Here is a 20,286-nt window from a genome sequence, read left to right on the forward strand (position 1 = left end):
CTGTATAATGACACAGAAATAATCATATTAGGACAGACAATATTACAACAGTGGAAAAATTCAGTCAAAACCTTTTGGTATTATCTGCATCAAGTAGGAAGTACTTTAGAAGTTTCTAAGGAGGACAGGGTATTTTGAAGAAATACAGTCTCCACAGGACAGTAAAAAAAAAAAACTGTTTACATTAGAAGCAATTTTTGAAAGGGCCAGCATGAATTTAAGAAATTATGTTTTAATTTTTGCATTATTTAACATTAAAAATGATAGCTAGGGATTAGAATTAAAGCATGTATTCCACAGTTCTCTTCCCTCTCTCAAAACATACATGCTTATAGTTGTAGACTACAAGAAAACACATCACTGCAACTAGGGACCAAAACTGAGGAATGAATTACTGTTAAAAACAGCCAGTCTTCTCAGAAATCAGATGTGAACTACCAAGTACTACTTCTATGTCTGGTCAAAAAGGTTACTGACCTTCTCTCACGTCACAGGCAGAGACAAGTGCACGTGTTTAATGTCCCCATCATGCAATGTCACACAGGCAGGGAGAAATGCTCACTGTGCGTCGGACACGACACTGAACCAGCACAGCACATCCAGCTATGGTACTGCTCCAAAATAAAGTGGGGCAACTTTCTGCACTGCACCTTGCAGCCAGGGGAGGGAAAGCTAAGCTGCTTTTAGGCTGATGGTGGCCTTTTGAACAGTGACTTTTTCAGAAAATTGAAAGAGTCTGTGTTAGTCTGATAGCCCTCAGAGGTTGTTTTAGGATCACTGCCGTGTCACATCCAAGTCCCAGATGTGGCGGGAGAGGCTACACCACACTGCAGCATCAGGGTTCAATTCCCATTTCCCATTGCCTCTCCTAGCAAGAGCTTTTCCAACTACTTTCTTAGTCTTAATTCTGATGCTCTGACATCAAGGCCAGTCCTCAACATCCTGTTAAGTGTCTCTTAATGCCTTTCTAGTCCTATTCATCATAGAGGAACATAGCATGTATTAGGCCTGGTCTTTTTTTTTTGGTCTGGGGAAAAGAAGAATGAAAATACAAAATACCAAGCTTTTCCTAAAAACTTACCATACTCTCAGCCAGCCAATCATAATAATTTCAGCATCATTATAATTGTTTTTGGTTTTTTTTTTTAATAGGAAGATGATAGATTGTCTTAGGTTGAAAGATGTAGCTGGAGGTGTGTATTCTATTTGCCATTTGTTAGAGGTGGGGCAGTTATCTTCTGTTAATTGGGCAGTTTTCTTTGTCTCTTCCACAGACCAATCCTCCCTCCAGGAAGCATGTTCTGTTAATGGGCCACTGAGTGTCACTGCATGACTGATAAAATTACATCATCCCATTGGGAGATGCTCCACCCAGGGGGAGGAGCCAAGCATTCCTGCCTACTATATAACCTGAGATTTGGAACACCACAGGCAGCCTTTTCCCACCAGATTCCCAGAGGAGCAGCTTTCTTCCCCACTGGATTCCCAGAGGAAAACCAGGCCCATCTACACCACCACCAGACCTTCAGAGGAAAACTCCACCCTTCCACAGGATCCGTGCTTCAACAGAACCACATCTGTCACTGCAGGAGGACTGCAGCCACCATCCAATTGGACTGCTACCAACACCCTGACCAAGAGAGCGTCAGGTCATATTCTGACTCTGTCAGTGTTTTTTTTTTCATTTGTATTATTGCATTTGGGGCTTTTTAGTTTTCCTAGTCAAGAACTGTTATTCCTATTCTCCTATCATTGCCTGAGAGCCTCCTAATTTCAAAATTATAGTAATTTGGAGGGAGGGGGTTTACATTTTCCATTTCAAGAGAGGATCCTGCCTTCCTTAACAGACACCTGTCTTTTCAAACCAAGACAGATTAACAATGTAATAAAGATCAACAAGAAGTATACCCTACATGGCAAGTTTAGCCAGGTCCACATATCTTATTGCTACTCTTGAACTACAGACCATAAATCTACTGTTTGCAAACAGATCCAAACTGGCTTGTAAGGCACACACTCAAGGTAACACTATTGACAGGACTCTGGAAACAGGAGTCTAGCTGCATATCCCTATTGGAAGAATATTTCCTCTTAAGTGATATCCATGTATGCACATGTGTCTAGACATACATTTATAGCTCCACTACTTTTTTCCACAGTGCATGAAGACCAAATGCAGCAGCAGTCTGCTACAGACCATCATTAACAAAATAAAGTCAAGGGTTTTTTTAATGTGAAATCTTGTGAAAGACTTCATAAGGTTCTAGTGTAGTTACCTCTGAAACAAAGGTGCCGGCTCTAGTATTCCCAAGTATCCCCATAAAAGTACTTCAGAAAATTAGTGGGGAATGCACTACTCATCTAATCTTTTGAGTGATTTTTAGGTAGATGAAACTTGGTCAGACAATTCAGGTTGGGTCTTTAATCAAGACCTCACCTTAGTACTCTATGAACAAGACATCCTAGAGCACTGGCTCAGTACTGACTCCAAAGAAAACCACTCACCTACAAAAACTGGCTTAAGAAACAGCTTTTTTTAATGATCTAGACTTTCAGGGAAGTCTAGACACATCTGACTGCATTAAGTGCATGTAAAAAGAAGGTGATGTACTGGCTCTGTGTAACAGCATACTACTTCTCTGAGGTTTCAAAATAAAATAAAATTTGAACAGATTATGAATTTACTCAATATCTGGTAGTTCTAATAGTCTAAATATTTCAGAATAATCTGCAATAGTCTTCTAGTCAGAGAGTACACAAATCATGACCTACTGAATAGGTCAAATAATGACCTTTTCATAGTTTTTACTGTTACCAATGGGAAGATGTCACAAAGCAAGAATGAAGGGCCATGCCAAAAGCAAATGGATACACTTCTCCTCATGATACCTTCTTTCCTACTACATCTCTGGATTGTTAAGTAAGGGCTAATCACTACTTTATGTCAGCAGCAGGAACAGAGTGGTAGGGCACACAACCGTGTTTTTACTGCAGTGATGCTAGAACATCACTGAGCTGTGACACTGTGACTGAAGCCCAAACAGCCCCAGTGACCATTTGTAGTTAAATGTAAAGACATTAGTATCAGGAATTCTTTTCATGCTCCCTTTGACATGACTGTGCAAGTAAAATCCCATTATTTGCAATTTTACAATTAAATCTGTTATTATGCAATCAAAACCCTATGCTAATGCTATGTTCCCAGTACCTCAAAATCAAAAAGCTACAAATGTTCCACTATTTTCCTCTCATTTTACACTTTCACTGTCAACATAATGGCTTTCAAAATGGGGATCAATCCATTGCCTCCATTTGTAAAGAAGGAACTACCTAACCAGCACTGTATGTGTTAATTATTAGCTCTCATCATAATAAAACAAAAAATGTTGCATAAATTCCAGAAATGCTCAATGGAACTGGTTTTCCATTATGTTTGAAAAGCACCACAGAGGAAAAAAGGGGTCTGTTCTAGCAGATTATAAAAAAAGAAAGATACTGGAAAAGTGATATAATACACAAGTTAGGGCAAAAAAATTACTGAAGCTTGAAGGTGCCTTCCATCTCAAATTAAATACAACACAAGGATCAGTGGTAAAAGAAAGGAGAGGTGGGACATCTGGGAGAAACGGAAGAAGAAACCCTTAGTCATTAGAGAAAGAGGAAAGAGATTATTTATCTGCAAAGTGTTAAATTGAACTTGCTGCAAAATTGATCAAATCTCTTCAGACTCGGAAATACCCTACGGCAATTATTGATCAAGAGTAGTGAATGTGCTACAGACCATTTTTATGAGCTATACAAAAAAAAAAAGCAGAGGAGGGAAACTAAAGTGTGTTTAAAACACACTTAACTTTGAAACACACTCAACTGCTAAGTTAATGGTTGCATGAGTTATCGCAGCAGTGTGTATGAGGATAGATGATCTTCAGGAAAACATACCTGGCTAGATTGAATGCATCATCAATCAAGCCTGCTCGATTACTGACAGAGATAACCTGTGAGGGGCAAGCACAAAAATTGAACAATTTAAGGTGATGAAACAGTGAAGGTTCATCGATGAAAGCAGATTTTAGGGATGAGAAGAGGATCTTACCTCATGGTTCCTTGTTAGCTGGTTAATTAGCAGCTTCCAATTCCTAATATCATAATTAACTCTGAAGTAGCCAGTCTGGTTGATGTTCCCCAGCAACCAACTTGCCTCTTCCAAAGCAGGAATTCTGTGGTGTTCTGGAAACAAAGAAGAAGAAGGGAAGGGGTCTTGGTTTCAAATTTAAAAATTCTGAAGGTGCATCTGTTACATTTTCTCCTTCTTTAAATATACGTGAAGGCAGTAAAATTAATTCAAAGACTAACAAAAATACCGTGTTAGATTAATAATTTCTTTCATCTGTTCTGATGTAGAGAGATGCCAACTGACATTCCCATGTAAATGGGGGCCATTTACACACACAGAACTTCAAGTGTGCTTTTTCTTTCCTGGCAAGTATTATTTTTATGAGAGGTACCCGCTTTAAGTCTGGTACCCTTATTCTGGCCATGCTTAAATAGTTTTCTACAATTGTAACTCAAAAAACTCAATGAATGTCCTATAGAGAGAAGAGTAAACCTGTGATTAAAAAAATTGATTCTTAAGTGTTTCTGCATATATTTGATTAAGTTTTTACATTGGATTTTAAATTAAAGTACTTCCAGTTGAACAGCTTCTACCTACTAAGCACTGAGAGCTTCCTCTTTAGAGCTGGACCTATTAACCTTATATCCCTTGAGCTGTTCTTTATCTTTCCCCTTGTTTTAATTAATCACTTTAGGGCTGAAAGTCTAAATTTATTACTGTTTTTCTGCAGTCAGGCACTCCACAACAATTTGCAGAAATAGGGATTTCAAAATTTCAGCAACAGAAATGCCCTGAACTCTCAACATGCCATTCTTTTTTATCAGGCACAAAGCATCAGGCTTCAACACCCCTGGAAGAAGTCTTCAATATAGTAAATGATTTTGACAAAACTAACCATGAACAAGAACTCACTAAAAATTCAGAAACACTTTTTTCTACCAATAAAATTATTTTTTACACTGTTGAAGGAGTAGTCTTGTCATTCATTAAAAAAAAAAAAAATACATAAAATTTGTTATAAAATGCAATTCCATTAGAGAATTTTTTAGTGTGCTTGAACTCCCTGAAGGTAACAAATGGGAAAAAAGTTCGGAGTAAGGTCTTTACAATTCACTCATACTATCTAGTACATAGCCTTCCCAAAGAAATTTATTTGTTTTAGTCCTTCTTGTATAAAAGCATTTTCTGAGGAAATTATAGTTAACTAGGGCTACAGATAAAAGTTGTGCTTCTCCCTTGACTAACAGCAAGCCCACAAATAACTACTACTTTAAAGTGCAATAAGTACAAAGATCAGCAAGACCCGAATCTTAAAAACACATATGTTTAAATTCATGGACCTTCATTATGCATATGGATTCAGATAAAAAACTGCAGGATTAAAACAGATAGTCCTCTTTTCCCCTAGGTATTTCTGAAACCATTAAAATCTCTGAAAAATACACTTATTAAAAATATTAAGCCCAGAATAATTCCATTGTTGCCTGTTCCATTCAACTGTTATTGCTCTTTCATCTGTGGTAAAGCACCAAGCAGACACATTCTTTAGGATCCAATATATCCTGAAGAAATAGAACTGAGGAAATCTGAATTGAGTCCTACAACTCTGTGGACTTCCCAGGTGTTCGTACTGTCAAAGTACCTAAGATGCTTCTGCCAGACAATCTGATTTGGAACAAGGCTGTAACACTTGTGTGTCCTTTCTTCCACAAGGAGCAGTACCAATCAGTCCTAAGCAAATTCTCTTAGACTTGCTTGCTGCTCTATTTAAATCCTTTTTTCCTTGGGTCCAAATCAGATCCAACCCATTGCTCCATCCTATTAAGAGAAGACTTGAATCCTGTTCCTCAGTAACCTTGTGCCACCTTAATGCAGTACAGCTTTCTGCCCATGCTCTTTGGTTGCAAACTAACTTTTAAATGCCACCAGTCCTGAAAGCAGCTGCTTGAAACTAGCTAATCTTTGCACCTCTACAGTGCTACCTAAAAGCATACCAAATTGGCTATCAGCACACATTAAAAAACAATTGGGTAAATAAACACATTAAATGGAAATTTTCAAAATCTTATGCAATTAAAAAATACATGCACCTCTTCTCCTTTGGGCATTTGTATTACATTTTCACCTCCAAAGTGTGAAAATTACTTATGCTTCAACAGAGTATTGAATGATACTTCCCAGCCAAATATGACAAGTTCAGAATAAGCTATTTCACATGTAATAGCTATGCAACAACCCCAGTATGTATCACTATAAAGGAAGAGAGTATCTATCCAAATCACGATGGCATTATTGCTGTTTCAGTCAGTTTAAATGCAACCATAACCTCCTGCTATTATTTTTCAATAAGACCACTCATATATTGACCTTCTCCTGAAATAAAGGACAGAAATCTTTCACACTTTCCCAACTTACATAAAGAGGTGGCTATTTTACAGGACTGCCTGATACATGTTCTTCATACAGTGCTATATAATTTACTAGAATTTGATATTTGTGTCTGTCAGTTCTCACACTTTCTTAAAAAAGAAATTATTTATTTTGGTAATTACAGGCACTAAACATTTCTATACCTGGGTAATGTTTCCACTCACAACAAAAACTTTTATTAGTTTTCTGTTAAAAGTATTATAGTTAGCAAAAAGGTAGTAACTCAGTGTTAAACTCTACATTAAACCATTCATTACTTTCTAAACAACAACAAAGATTTCATTTGGAATGAAATCCATCTTTGAAGGTTTTAGTTCACCTCTCAAAAGTCAATCAAAAATATATATCCCATTATATGTGAGATTAAAGGGCATTTTTTTAAATCTTCCTCCATCAGAAACTGTTTTTCCATGGTCATGATTTGTCTGGATGCCTCAGAAAATAACACGGCTCTAAAACTTCTAGTTTTGCCGCATACTCGTAGGAAATATTTAGGAGGAAACGTTTCAACTTATTTGTTTTGAGGTAAAAAATTCAGTTAGGGTCTCATTTTTCTCCCCAGTTTTTCTGCTCACAAAGTGTGAGATAGTTACTCCAGCAGGCGCACATAGCTTGAAGTTCTGAGCACTCCCAACAATTTCAATTCCATTAAAACCAGCATGTGGGGCAGTTGTGGGAGAAGGGCACCTTTCTGCAAGAGAGTACTGCCAAAGTATGGGCTAAACACAGTTCCAGTACCATCTCAAGTCTTTTGACTCACAGTTGTTATTTTAACTCTTTACCTTATACAACCCCTAGCATACTAAGAAATTGGTTTAAGCTAGTAGAATCCCTACTGGGGAAATGAACTCCATTTTGCTGCAAAAAACAACTGCACAAGTATAGCACAATTTCTTGACAACAACAGCAAGCAAAATTTTGCTGACAAAAAAGTTTTCCATGAGGACTTTCATACTAATTTATACTGGCTTTACTAAATCCTGCATATCTTCTTGCAAGAACTTTACATACAGGGAGAAGAAGAAAACATTCTATCTATCTCACTTGCCATGTTGACATAGCTCCATGCTGAAAGAAAGTATTTTGGTATAGGGATTAGCACAATAAATGGAGCACATCAGGAAATATGATCATGTTCCATCTCACAAAACTCTTTCTTCAAATTACCCTTCTATCCATTAATATACCTCTATGATGGAACTGCTAATGACTAAGGTGATACACAATGTAAGCAGCAGTCCTCTGCTAGGATCCTCAGCTGTCAGAATAAGGGGAATGATTCTGACTCATTTTGTCAAAATTACACAAGATTCCAAGTCCTGTATCTCTGGTCCTAACTACAGCTGGCTGAGGCTCAAAGCAGGACCTATATGTTGATCTTTTTTCACAGTGCTTCCCTTCTTCCTACTTTTGAAACATGAAGGAGTGGAGTCTGGAAGCAACACAGGTAAATCTCAGCAGCTGAGTTTCAGAAAAGAAAAGAAAGGGTATTTTTCTAAAGCTGCAGCTAATGCTCTGCTCCCCAGCAGGCAGCCAGCAAACCCCAGCTCAGAAGCATCTGACTTCAACAAAACACTTCCTGGAGGAGAATCTGACTGTTGAGTGGCTTAAAGTAGAGATTGTCTAGTAGGAGGTGGCAAAGTAAATTGGGACTTGCTGTTGGAAGGGAATTACCCTTCCAACCCTTGAACTTTCTTTCCCGCATCTCATGGCAATCCTGAGGAGATATTAGGAGCAATCTGAACAGCAGTCACTTTAACTGCAGTAGGGAGGTCTGTCTAAGGAGTGTTTCCTTGGAACATAACAAATCAGTTAATAAATTACAGGTGGGGATGGAAAGGGCAGGGACTAAAGCTGTGTCAGCTACTTCAGCAGCACTTGCTGAGTTGCATGGAAATGTTTCCTATTTGGAGACTGAGCACCAGAAAAATGATTCCCAGGGAACAGCAAGTATGTCTTTTTCCAAAGCCCTGCTCACCTATTGGAAATGGATGCTAGCTAAACCTCCTCACTTGAGGTTAAGGTCGGTTCTAGATTTGGAGAAACATGCACAGGTAAGCCTGTGCTTCCACACCTAGTACAGCTTCATCAGAAATCACCAACACATCCCCACAAGCCCTGCTTACCAGGCATAAGCATGGAATGGGTCCAAAGCTGGTTCCTGGCTTTCTACCCACTACTGATTTTGGACTGACCCCAAAACGCTATGGATACATGTTCACTGATCATTATAGCAACTACAAAAGAGGCAACTTATCTAGGAGAAATAGAAACAAGCCCTGAAATATGGCAGAGCAGAAGTTTGTAACACCAACGATTTCCACAATGCCAGTAAAATTTATCATTCAGCAGACCTGCAAGATTGAGGCACAAAGAGCACTGCAGCCATCTTAGCATGATGTTTCCAACCTCAGCATGGATAGGAAGCTCTAGCACAAGATTTTCCCTTTGTGACTGGTTTACAGTTACCTGAAGCAGAACAGCCTCATCTCTGGCCATGGGGAGAGAACAGGGAAAAGGTGGTGGTGACCTTTGTGCAGCACTCTGAGAGCAAATGAGACAGTTCCACTTCACACACCAGACAAACTGAACCCAGTAAAAGGACCATCATCTGATGGCTGGTATATGAACTGATGAGCAGAAATACAGTTACATAAATGATATGGTTCATTGGGTAAGGAGAAGAGAGACTGGCAGAAGCACTTGCAAAATGAAAAGCTTTCAAAACTATGCCTACATTGTGCCTTCCACAAACAGGTGGGAAGAGCTATATTAGATTTGAAACATCTTGGATATTACGCACTGTGGATGCGACAGCCTGGTCAGAGAACAAGAAAACTAGATAATTTTTCCCAGAATCGGCTTGTGAGACTTTAGGGAGTTGAAGATAAACGATGATAGCCTGTTATTATAAACAACCTGCAGGTGTTGTTTTCCTACTCTGTTTTCCTATTTTTCTCAAAGATTGTTTATAAGAAAAGTGTTTTGTTAATTAACCAATCAAGTGAAAAGTATTATTTAATTGACCAATCTAGTCTATCTGTATCAGAACAATGTGTAAAAAAAGAGAATCTAAAGTAAAAGAACTATGCTTGGCAACAACTGGCAAACCAGCCTTCTAGTAAGTCTGTGCTGTGCTGTTTCAACAGTGACAACGCACCTTGTCAAACAAGTTGCCAAGGCCTGGCACTGTCCCCTCTACAGGATTTCCTGCAAAGGACAATGAACTGCAACTCAAAAAGACACTGTGCAGCTGTAATTTCCAGTGTGTTCCTTCACTTCAGTGCTGTGAAGAACGGACAGACCTAGCATTGTTGCCAACAACTGTGGTGAGATGCAGTTATCTGAACTGATCCTGCCCAGCACATTGAACAATCAGTGATCGGCATGCTCACTACCCCTGGTATGTAGCCAGAGACAGACAAGATGAGGAAAGAGCAGCAACTCAATCATCCTAAATTCATGTCAGTCTCACAGAGCTGGAGAGCAGCCTCATATCCTTTTGTTCATGAAAATACCAACAGGTATCCAAAACCATCTTGATGAGGTCACAGACACAGTGGCAGAGAGGATGCAAAAATCAACAATTCTTGCTTTTGTCTTTCTGGATGTACATGAAGGAAAAGCCTCTTACATCAGCAAATAACCATTCTTGGTGAGCTAGGGCAAGGCACAGGGTTAACTCCTGATGGATACTGTTATTCGAAATATCACCAAAAAAAAAAAAGGAGGAACATGTTTTGATGTATTTCTATATGTAGCTATTTCAAAACTGCTGTGGTTTCATTTCTATCAGGTAACCCACAGACAAGGTTAATTTTATTGCAAGATTTAAGTGATATGCCAAGATATCACAGTGGTAGTCATCAACTTGAAACCTTTTCCCTATTGGCAGCTGAAATTAGGTGTATGATCAGTAATAATGACTACGTTGGGTTTGCATGGGCAGGTTTGGTAGCAGAGGGGAGGCTAGAGAAATGCCATAGAGGCATGAGAAGCTGTCAGAAGCTTTTCCATGTCCAGCAGAGGCAATACCAGCTGGGTCCAAGACGGACATGCTGCTTGCCAAAGCTGGGCCAACCAGAATTGGTAGTAATGCCTCTGTGACAACAGATTTAAGAACAAGAAGAAGGAAAAAAGAAGTTATTGCTCAGATGTAGCTGTGGCCAGAGAAGAGCAGGGTGAGAATGTGAGAGGAACCCTGCAGACACCAAGGTCAGTGGAGAAGGAGGGGCAGGAGGTGGTCCAGGCACCAGAGCTGGGATTCCTCTGCAGCCCATGGTGCAGCCCATGGTGAGGCAGCTGTGCCCATGCAGCCCATGGGGATCCACAGGGATGCAGAGATCGACCTGCAGCCTGTGGAGGAGACCCACACCAGAGAAGGTGGATGCCTGAGAGGAGGCTGTGACTCTGAGGAAGGGACAGTGGGAGAAACAACATGTGATGAACTGGCCATAAGCCCCGTTCGCTTATCCCGGCACCGCTGGGGGAGAGGAGGCAGAGCTAGGAAACAGGGAGGGGTGGAGAGCGGGGGAAGGCATTTTAAGGTCTGTTTTTACTTCTCATTATCCTGCTCCCATTTCGAGTCTGCTTTGCTGAGACAGTACTTGGTGAGGGGTCTCTAACTCAGGTTTTATTAAAGATCTATGAACACTTTTTTATATTCTGTCTCCCGTGTCCAGCTTCAGAGGGGAGTGATAAAGTGAGTTTGGTGGGTGCCTGGTGGCCAACCAGAGTCAAAAGATCCCTGAGTCAACAGAGAGCTGTTCATTAGCTCCTGTCCACTCTTCCAGTCACACTGGAAGCTCCTTCAGCACAACAGTTTAGTCAACAAGAAGGAATTGCCTACTCTTTCCTAAAAAGGGCACAGAAAACACCCTCATGAATGGCATTTATTCCAAAATTGATTTGCATATCTGCGTTTAACTACACGCACTTGAAGAACAATGTGACCTCTTCCAATTTTCCAAATATCCTCTGCAGCAGCTTGTTTCACCTCCAGCTTGCAGACTTTTTCCAAGACTACCCACTAGGACAATACTGAAACTGTCCTCTGTACAACAGAAAGTCTTCAAAATTCTTCCAGTCCACAAGAATCAAACCTGGAAATTCTCATTTGGAGTCTCAGAATTCCTCCCTCATCCCCATGAAACAAACGTACCAGCTGCAGAAAAACTCCCAGGAATCATGTGTACCAGCCTCAATACATAGCAGCCTAGACCACAATAAGTAGAAGCAAGAGGACATTCTTGCTGTAGCCATAAGTTTACAGTCTCATTTTCAATGAGGTACAGCAAGTGAATAAGTGAGTGAAAGTAATGAGGAAGAACAAGGATAATGACAATAGATCACAGTGTCATTGATTTGCTACACAGGAGACTGATGACTCAGAAAGGTTCCTCTTTAATTTCTATATAGTAGCCAACCCAAAATAATTGCTCACACTGGCCATCATTAATTTGTTGATTTCTTGAAAGCATTCCAACAGAAGCAGTAGATCTTAAAAGAGTGGGTAGCAGTTTTATGGACTTGTTCCTCCACAGCACCCTGCAAGTAAAAGGCAGTGAGGAAGCATCTATGTAGATAATAGTAACATGCTGAACTTTGAAGGAGGGAGTGAAGGGAGGGAGACATGCATGTGCAACCTAATGAGATGGGATCATCAGCTAGCTCTGAAGTTAGTGGGAACCTTCCTACTAACTTCAATGAGAGTTCAAGCAAGCCCTAAAGGACAAAAGTAGAACAGGTCATTAAGGCAGACTCTGAAAGTGCAAACAGGTCTTGAAGTATTCTGGAAATGTTAACGTTAAAAAGTATAGCCAAAATAGTAAGTTCTGAAAAGTAAGAGAGAACCTATATGCTTTGATGAGAGCATGTTCTCTAGATATGAAAATTGCTCTGGCTGCAGGCACACTGCTAGATCATTCTACCATGGGAGCAGCATAAAACATGTTACTTTCTCATAGGCTGCAAACGATCTGGCTAACAGCACATACCTTGTACCACTAGAAGGTTGGGGTACTCAGATTTCGGCTGATCATACACCATTCATTTCCAGTCCTTCTGGCTGCTAAGCTCTATGTGACTAACATATTTTAGTAACTTAGGAAAGAGAAAAAACATCTCACACGGGTTTGACTCACCTCTCTCACATTTATTTTCTATTAGAGGGAAACCTCTATATCTTTCTAATTATATAAGAAAGGGTCAGTTCTCCCTCTACAGTCCACATGTCAAGGGGATGCATGCATCCTTCTTTTCCCTTCTATATAATAATTCCATTCAAGTTCCCACATGTCTTCCCTCACTCTCTTTAATTCTAGTCCAAAACTCTCAGACAATGTAGCATGAAGTGCTAAGGAAATAGATAAATATTTCATGAAATTTCTTCGGTGGGCTTCTTTTCTTAGGTGATAAAAAACCACTGGCATCTAGCACTCACTCTCCTCCAGACAGTAACTAATACTGTTACAATCATCCAGGAACTGAGGAGGAAGAAAGTAACGTAGCAAGCACAACATTGCACTTTTGAATTCCAGCATATGGTTTTCTAATAGAGAGAACAAATATTTTTTATAGATCAATAAGGACAATTTTAATGACAGCAACCATTTCTTAGGCCTGGTTGAGACTATGGATCAAGTTAAAAATGCTAGAATTCTATGTGTTCTAAAGCATACTCATCATATCTGCTTCATTATACAATATTACATTTAACTTTCACCCATCAATAAAGTGAATTGCATTCATCAGTGATTTGATATGTTTTGCCAAATATAAAATACTCAGCACTTTACGTTTCTGTGTAAAAGCTTTACATTATACTGTCTAAATTCTGCAATATTATAAATCTAGATTGTTGCTTATCCTTCATCCTCCTCCCTCCCTTCCCAGCTCTGCTTTTTTCACAATCCATTTTAAGCAGTTAAAACTGGGTGCAGAGCAACTAAACAATTATCTAGGATCAATTCCAAAGATACATTTGAGGAAAACACAAGTATGCTTTATGAGATTCCACCGGGAGGAAAGTTTATTTTTACCTGATTTGTTAGACACCCATATAATTGCCTCTGATGAGATGTGGCTCGTATTTCCTACTGCAATTGTTAATGGAATCTGCCACAAGTAGCTGCAAGACAAAGGAGGGGGAATCTAAGAACAAAAATACTGAACTGATTCTTCTTACAGCAATCAGGGATCATGTCAAAGAAATCAAAACACAATCTCAGTAGCAGTGTAAAGATCTGTGAATTCTAACAAGTTACTTTGATTTTGAAATGCATTTGCATTAGCAATAAAACAAAGAAATATAATTTATTTAAAAAAAAAAACCCAACCTAGATTATATTTCCCATTTTTTCACAGTCTATCATCATATGAGGACTTTTTAACAAAGCTTTTCCTAGTTTAAAAATGCTTTACAAAAAAGGAAATAATGATTAGTCATAAAAAGAAAAACACTTTTTTACATTTACTTAGAAAAAACCTCCACATAAGACATGATTTGATTTATAGGGACTTCAAAGTTAAAAATACCATACTCTTCTAGCAACTTCGTAAAAAGCTACAATGGGATTTCACTGCTGCTGGTTTAAAAAAACAAAATGAATGGGACAGATCTCCACTTCTTGGCACCATTTATGACCACCTATGCATATGCAAACTGGGCAAAACATATTACATGTGGGTTTGGTGATACACTGGTATAATCAGACCCCATCTTCCCTATAGAGTACTACAAATTGTTTCTCATTAGACGTAAATGTTATAAATAACATCTTTATCCAAATAAACAGAAATTGACTGTATGAAGTGAATATTTCTTAGGGACAGATGGAAAGGATTATTTCCTTCATGTCTTCATCATCACCTCTACTTCTTAACTCTCAAAAGTAGCATTTCACCAGTCAGTGAAAAAGTAGACATTTCCCTCACAGGCCTGCCATATCATTTTGTAAATCAGTAAAGGGGAAGCACTCAGTAATGGTACAGGTGGTCCCTTTGCCTTAGGTGCCTTACAGATGGTCCCTTGGTAGGTGGTCAGTGGTAGTGTGCGTGCAGTTAAGAAAGGCAGCATGGCAAGAGACTGGCCCCAACTCATATATCACCATATAGCACCACTTTGATACCAAGAATATAATTTTAGACTGATTGCATTAAAATGTTGCAAAGATGAGTGTGGGCCAGTTCTCTCCTGCTAGAACACAGCAGTGCAAAACTAGCCCACTGTACTGAAGAAAAAAAATTAGGTATGTTCCTTTCCACTCACCCAGAAGCCTGCACCATTTAACTACAAACACCACCCAAATATTCCACAGCCACAATCAACATGGGCTGGCTTCCAAGGGATGCCTTGCTGGCATGACTTGGGAAGCTGAGGGAGGGACAGAGCCCTGCCCCACCACCACAGACGGCTCACAGCTCCCCACCCATTTGCAAAGAGCCCCCAGGGCACACAGGACTATGCACTGCTTAGAACACAATTGTGTGCAGGGAAACACTTGTCCATACAGCAGAGATTCAGCAAAGATGGGAGTTATTTGGACAACCATACAGCTGGAAGAGCTATGAGTGACACTAGAAATAAAATGTGGCATTTACTGCCATATGAAAGAACTTTCCATGTCATTTTACATTCTCTGAATGTTAGTACCATGACACGAGGAAAATAATTAGCTCTACTGCACTGAAGATGAGCTCCACATAAGCACATACTCTGGCAGACACTTTTTGTTCTGTGTCATAATTAAGCTGTGTCATTTGAAGATTCTCTTGGCTTTATCAGTCTGCCCATTTCTTGGGCTGGATATTATCACACTCCACAGCACAGCCAGCAGAAAAGGATGTCCACTGGTGCATTAGTGCAACAGAAAAGGATGTCCATTGGTGCCAGTTCCCAGCTGGATATTATCACACTCCACAGCACAGCCAGCAGAAAAGGATGTCCACTGGTGCATTAGTGCAACAGAAAAGGATGTCCATTGGTGCCAGTTCCCAGTCTGGGGATGTTACCTTCATTTCTGGCTTAACTAATACTCTGGACTGCGAACTGGATTCTTAAGATACAGTGTGTGCTCTGTCCTGCTGCTTCAGCTGCAGCAGCAGTAACTCCTGGGTTCAACAGGTGAGGGCAGTCAGGAAACACTGTGAAGTGATGCACTGAAATGTACTCACTACTGCCCTAAATACCTTATACCTTACTAGACACACTAAAACCCACCAGTGTTTTAGGGTCTGTCCATAAAAACCTCCTAGTAAATACATCACCTTTAGAAACACACTCAGTTCTAAATACTTGTCTCTCCAGAATGAAAAAGATCCTAGCAAACTATGATTGAGAAAAATAAGGCAAAAATTAGCATGGAGTTTCTACATTATGCAAAAAAAAAATTAAAACTGTATTTGCATGGAATTTTTATGACACCTCAACTCCTACTGAAAAAGCTAAACTGCAAAATAAAAGATGCTGTGAGCTGATTTAAGCACATATATGCACACCCACAAATATTCATGTATGAACAAATTCATGGACACCTGTTATTTTGAGAAGGAGCTTCACAGAATGGTATTCTGTACACTGTAATATCTACACAGAGAACAATTTTATACTTCCTTACAATATTTTATATTGCCTCCAATTGAGGTAAATCCAGCTGAAGTAAAGACTGATCCTTCTCTGAAAGGGGATCTAGCTGAAGAACAAGTGTCACAAAATCTACCCACCAGATAACATGTTGGATTTAGTTGGGAATATTAGTACTGGCAAATGTAACTTTTATCTACCCAACATAAGAGACCTCCTGACATTCTTAGTGCTTTTCAGAACCTCCAAATCTCACTCTCTTGCTTAGTGGTTTCCCAGAGGAACCACAGGTGCCCTTTTAGCAGACATCCAGGAAAAAATAAACATTTTTTCCTACTTAACTGCTGCTGTTTTCTCTGTTTATCTGTCTTCTCCTTCCATTCTTCTTCATTCTCAGAGAAACTTCTGCTGCTGTTGCAGAAGAAGCTGTTGCTAACTTCTGTGTATGTGAGGGCTGGGAGCATCTGGCTCACCTTCCAAAAAGGTGCCTTCCATTCATTGTCTCTGAATGATCTGTATGGACTATGTTCTCCAGGTATGACTAGAAAGAAGCAAACTTTTCTTGTGCTTTTCTGTCAGGGGTCTTCTAATTTACAGAGCAAAGAGGAAAAAGGAGGCTCACTCTCCTGTTTTCCTCCTGCTTTGTCTGAGAGTTGTGCAGACCCTTTATTTATTCTTTATATATTGAGAGCACCACCAACATGCTCTCAGTATGTATATAACTGGGGAAAAAGCATCCCATTCCACCTGGCCACCTGCTGCCTGCTGTGACAAACGAGCTGCAGTGACAATAAGAATCCAGCCTTGAGGGCCCAGTGACCAGGGCAGCAAGGCTTGAAACAACCCATTTAGTCCTCTTACTGTCACGATTATGTCAGCAGGACTCAGATGCCTGTACAGATAGTCCACTCAGTCCCTGGGTGAAATTATGCTAATGAACTGTGTGTTCAGTCTGCCTGAGATGCTGCTCAGCTGCAGAGGTGTCCCTCATAATGCCTCTCCACAATCAAACCAGATCACTTTGACGGGCAGCTAAAGGCAAACCTCTTATTGGGGAAAAACTAAGGGCTATTTCAGGAATTTAAAAAAAAACATCTCTGAAGCTGAGGAGGAGAGCCACCTAAAACTAGAACAGACATGCTAACGTGAACTGTGCTGAACATAACATTGTTCAGTCTTCAAGAAATGTAAGGAAAGGGGAATCTTGTTGAAAGGTAGTATAAATATACCTTTTTTTTGCTGATCTACAAGTGAGAAACTGCTCATGTGAAATAGTTAAACTTAGGTTGACAGGATAATGCACGAGGGAATGCATTGGTGGATTTTTTTGAAGCACTATATCAATGCATAATACTGAAGCTTATTCATTCTGCTTAAAGATTAGTCAGAAGGACTTGTTTCACAAAGTATCAGAATCTTGCATCAGTCAAGGTACATGCAATACTAGAAACTAGCTAATGCAATACTAGAAGCAAAGTAATTATGCACTGTGTGGATTATATAGATTTTTTTTTGTCTTAAACATTACATAATGACTAGGCAGGCAGTATTAGTATACTTTATCTCACTTGCAAAATTATCATATTTTTTTAAAAATTATCATATTTAAATTATCTCACTTGCAAAATTATCGTATGATTACTTGCTTACAACTTGATTTTCAGCAAAAAAGAACTGAGATCCCTTTGTGGGCAAATCCTGAGACCATAAAACACTAAACAATCACAATGCCTCACACTATTACCTCTGATTAATAGTAATATTGTAGTAACATTGGGTTTTCAGTGGCTTCTTTGAAAAGAGCTATGCAAAGCCAGAAAAAGGGCAGTAGTTTATTTCCTCTACTTACAAAATAAAGATCTCAGGTAATTAAAAACAAAAAGGTAAGGTTCCTAGCATTTCAGATTTTGCACACCTTTTCAACTATTTTTTCATATTAATGAAATGTGAAATGTTTTTGCTGGGATGTAAATCCATACAATTTCAAGATTCATCTTCCCAGTAGCCATAATGTACCAGGCTTCCACACACTGCCAGCAGTGAATACCACATTCTTCCAGTGGCATTTCTCCCTTCTCCCCTAGATTCAAAACTAAACAAAGAAGTAGATTTATTCGTAGTCATTACTCACAGAACAATGAAGGTACCTGCTCAATATTCAGAGGCTTATTATCCTGCATTATAAGGAGTATACGAGCAATGTGGCTGTTGCACATAAAGTGACAGAACATCTGTAACTGAAGTACCACTGTAAAGTTCAGCTTACCTACATTTGAATGGCAGAGAAAGTGAACAACCACAGTCTTCTTTTATTCTGCTTTTACAGATCTCTGGCTTAAAGTCTTCTAATCTATCCTGCTGTTCTTTACAAAGAAACTGTGCTTAATCCTTCTTATTGTCCACCTCTGTATTTTTTTCTACCTATTATTTCAGGTTAGAAAACCAAGCCTTGCTTCAGTGCTTTGAAGGCATATCTACAAGGGATTAAAACTGGCATAATTCTTTTCTTTTCTACACACTTTATCCTTTTAAAAATGCTCCTTTTCTACTAATCCTTACTGTCCTATTTACTTGCTTGACCATGTCTGGACAGTGAGCAGATGTTTACACAATATTACCTACCACAGGTCCAAGATCTCCTCCTGAGAGAAAATAGTTTCTTCAGAACCCACCACTGAGTATCTGAGTTAGAACTGCTTTCCCCACATGTATCACCTCATTATCAACATTAAGCTCCATCTGCCTTTTTATTACCATGTCAACTAGCACTAAGGAATACTTCTGTCATCTTGGTAAGTAATACTTGTTTTTATTACACTCACAAAACTCCTATTACAGAAAACTCTTGACACCTAACTCTTCCACACCCTTTATCACATAGCTTAATAAGGAAAAAATTTAGAGCAGGTTTCTCAAGAATTTCATGGGCTGTGACCTTCCACTAAAAAATTCAACCATCTAATTTTTCACTTTTTGCTTGTATTTCTAAAAAGTTCTTCTCACTTTTCCTGGTACAGATTAATTTCTTTAGGAATATGTAAGAAGGAAGCTGGACCTCAAAAACCACATAAAAACCCAGTTAAATTACAAGAAGCTACATACATCTAGATTTAGAAGACATCCATTAATAGTCTTTGATTATATATTTAGCCAGGAAATCAAAGGAGAAGAACTATGGCAAGGCAGAAGAATAGAACAATGCACAGATTTAAGGAAAAAAATTACTTATTTAGTACATCTAACAACAGAAAAATGAGGGACAAAATTAAAAAGCTTTGCACAAAAGCAAATTAAGTGATTTGGCTCTTAGCAGGATATAAGGATAATTAATTTAAAGTGTAGTGGCAATCATAAACTTGAATTATAGAATGATTTAGGTGGGAAGAGACTAGAGATAAAGCCTTCTGCTCTAATGTGATCAGAGCACAGGAAAACAAGACTCACTGTAGGTAGAACATGATATCAGAGGAGGATATACAGCCTGTACATTCAATGGCATCACACAAAATCAATCAAGTCAATTGAGGCAAATGATTTGCCATCTGCTTTTTTTCCTAATCTCTTCCACTTCAAAGCTGCTACACAATTACTTTCAGGAAATCTTAACACCAAAAGCTGTATGTATTTTCAAATACCCCAGCAGGCTGAGAAATGAAATTGTGAGTTGTCTTGTGGTGGAAGAACAGCAGTCATGTACCCATCAGCTGGCACAGGTGAAATCCCAACCACCACTCTTCCATGACTCAGTTTCTCTGGGATAAATTCAGTTGCTCAAGGTGATGGCAAATGAGAGGGTAGGGTATTTGAGACCTCTGCTATGGTCTGTAAGACAATAAGGATGCTCTCGCTGGTTGGCGGCACAAGGTAAAGTAAGATACCTGAGGGCACCTTGAATGGCACCAGTCACACATGCAAGCAACTACATGGGCCTTTCCATCCACTCAGTGTTGACAAAGACATTCCATAATTAAACATGAGCTTCCCTATTAATTTTTTTCATTTCTAAGTGAAAAAGGCAAATTTTCAAAACCAAGCTGCTTGTAAGAAAAAGAAGGATTCAGCACAGATTTTTGAACACAGCATTTAAAAAAGGCACTGCTGCAACATTTTATAAGTACTGTTTTAAAGAAGAACTTTCAGTTTGCTGATTCAAAAAATT

The 20,286-nt window shown here is 39.1% G+C and overlaps 1 protein-coding gene across 1 annotated transcript in view; it reads right to left on the minus strand.

The window, feature by feature from the left end:
* Positions 1–20,286, minus strand: part of TRHDE (thyrotropin releasing hormone degrading enzyme) — a 210,402-nt gene that overhangs the window by 44,245 nt on the left and 145,871 nt on the right. The window contains exons 10-12 of the mRNA XM_058022136.1: positions 13,585–13,673; positions 4,094–4,227; positions 3,940–3,995 (exon numbers count right to left, since the gene is read on the minus strand). Coding sequence (XP_057878119.1) covers positions 3,940–3,995; positions 4,094–4,227; positions 13,585–13,673 — 279 coding nt within the window. The remainder of the gene's footprint in view (positions 1–3,939; positions 3,996–4,093; positions 4,228–13,584; positions 13,674–20,286) is intronic.

Source organism: Melospiza georgiana, chromosome 4 (genome assembly GCF_028018845.1).
Source record: "Melospiza georgiana isolate bMelGeo1 chromosome 4, bMelGeo1.pri, whole genome shotgun sequence".
NCBI classification, from domain to species: Eukaryota; Metazoa; Chordata; class Aves; order Passeriformes; family Passerellidae; genus Melospiza; species Melospiza georgiana.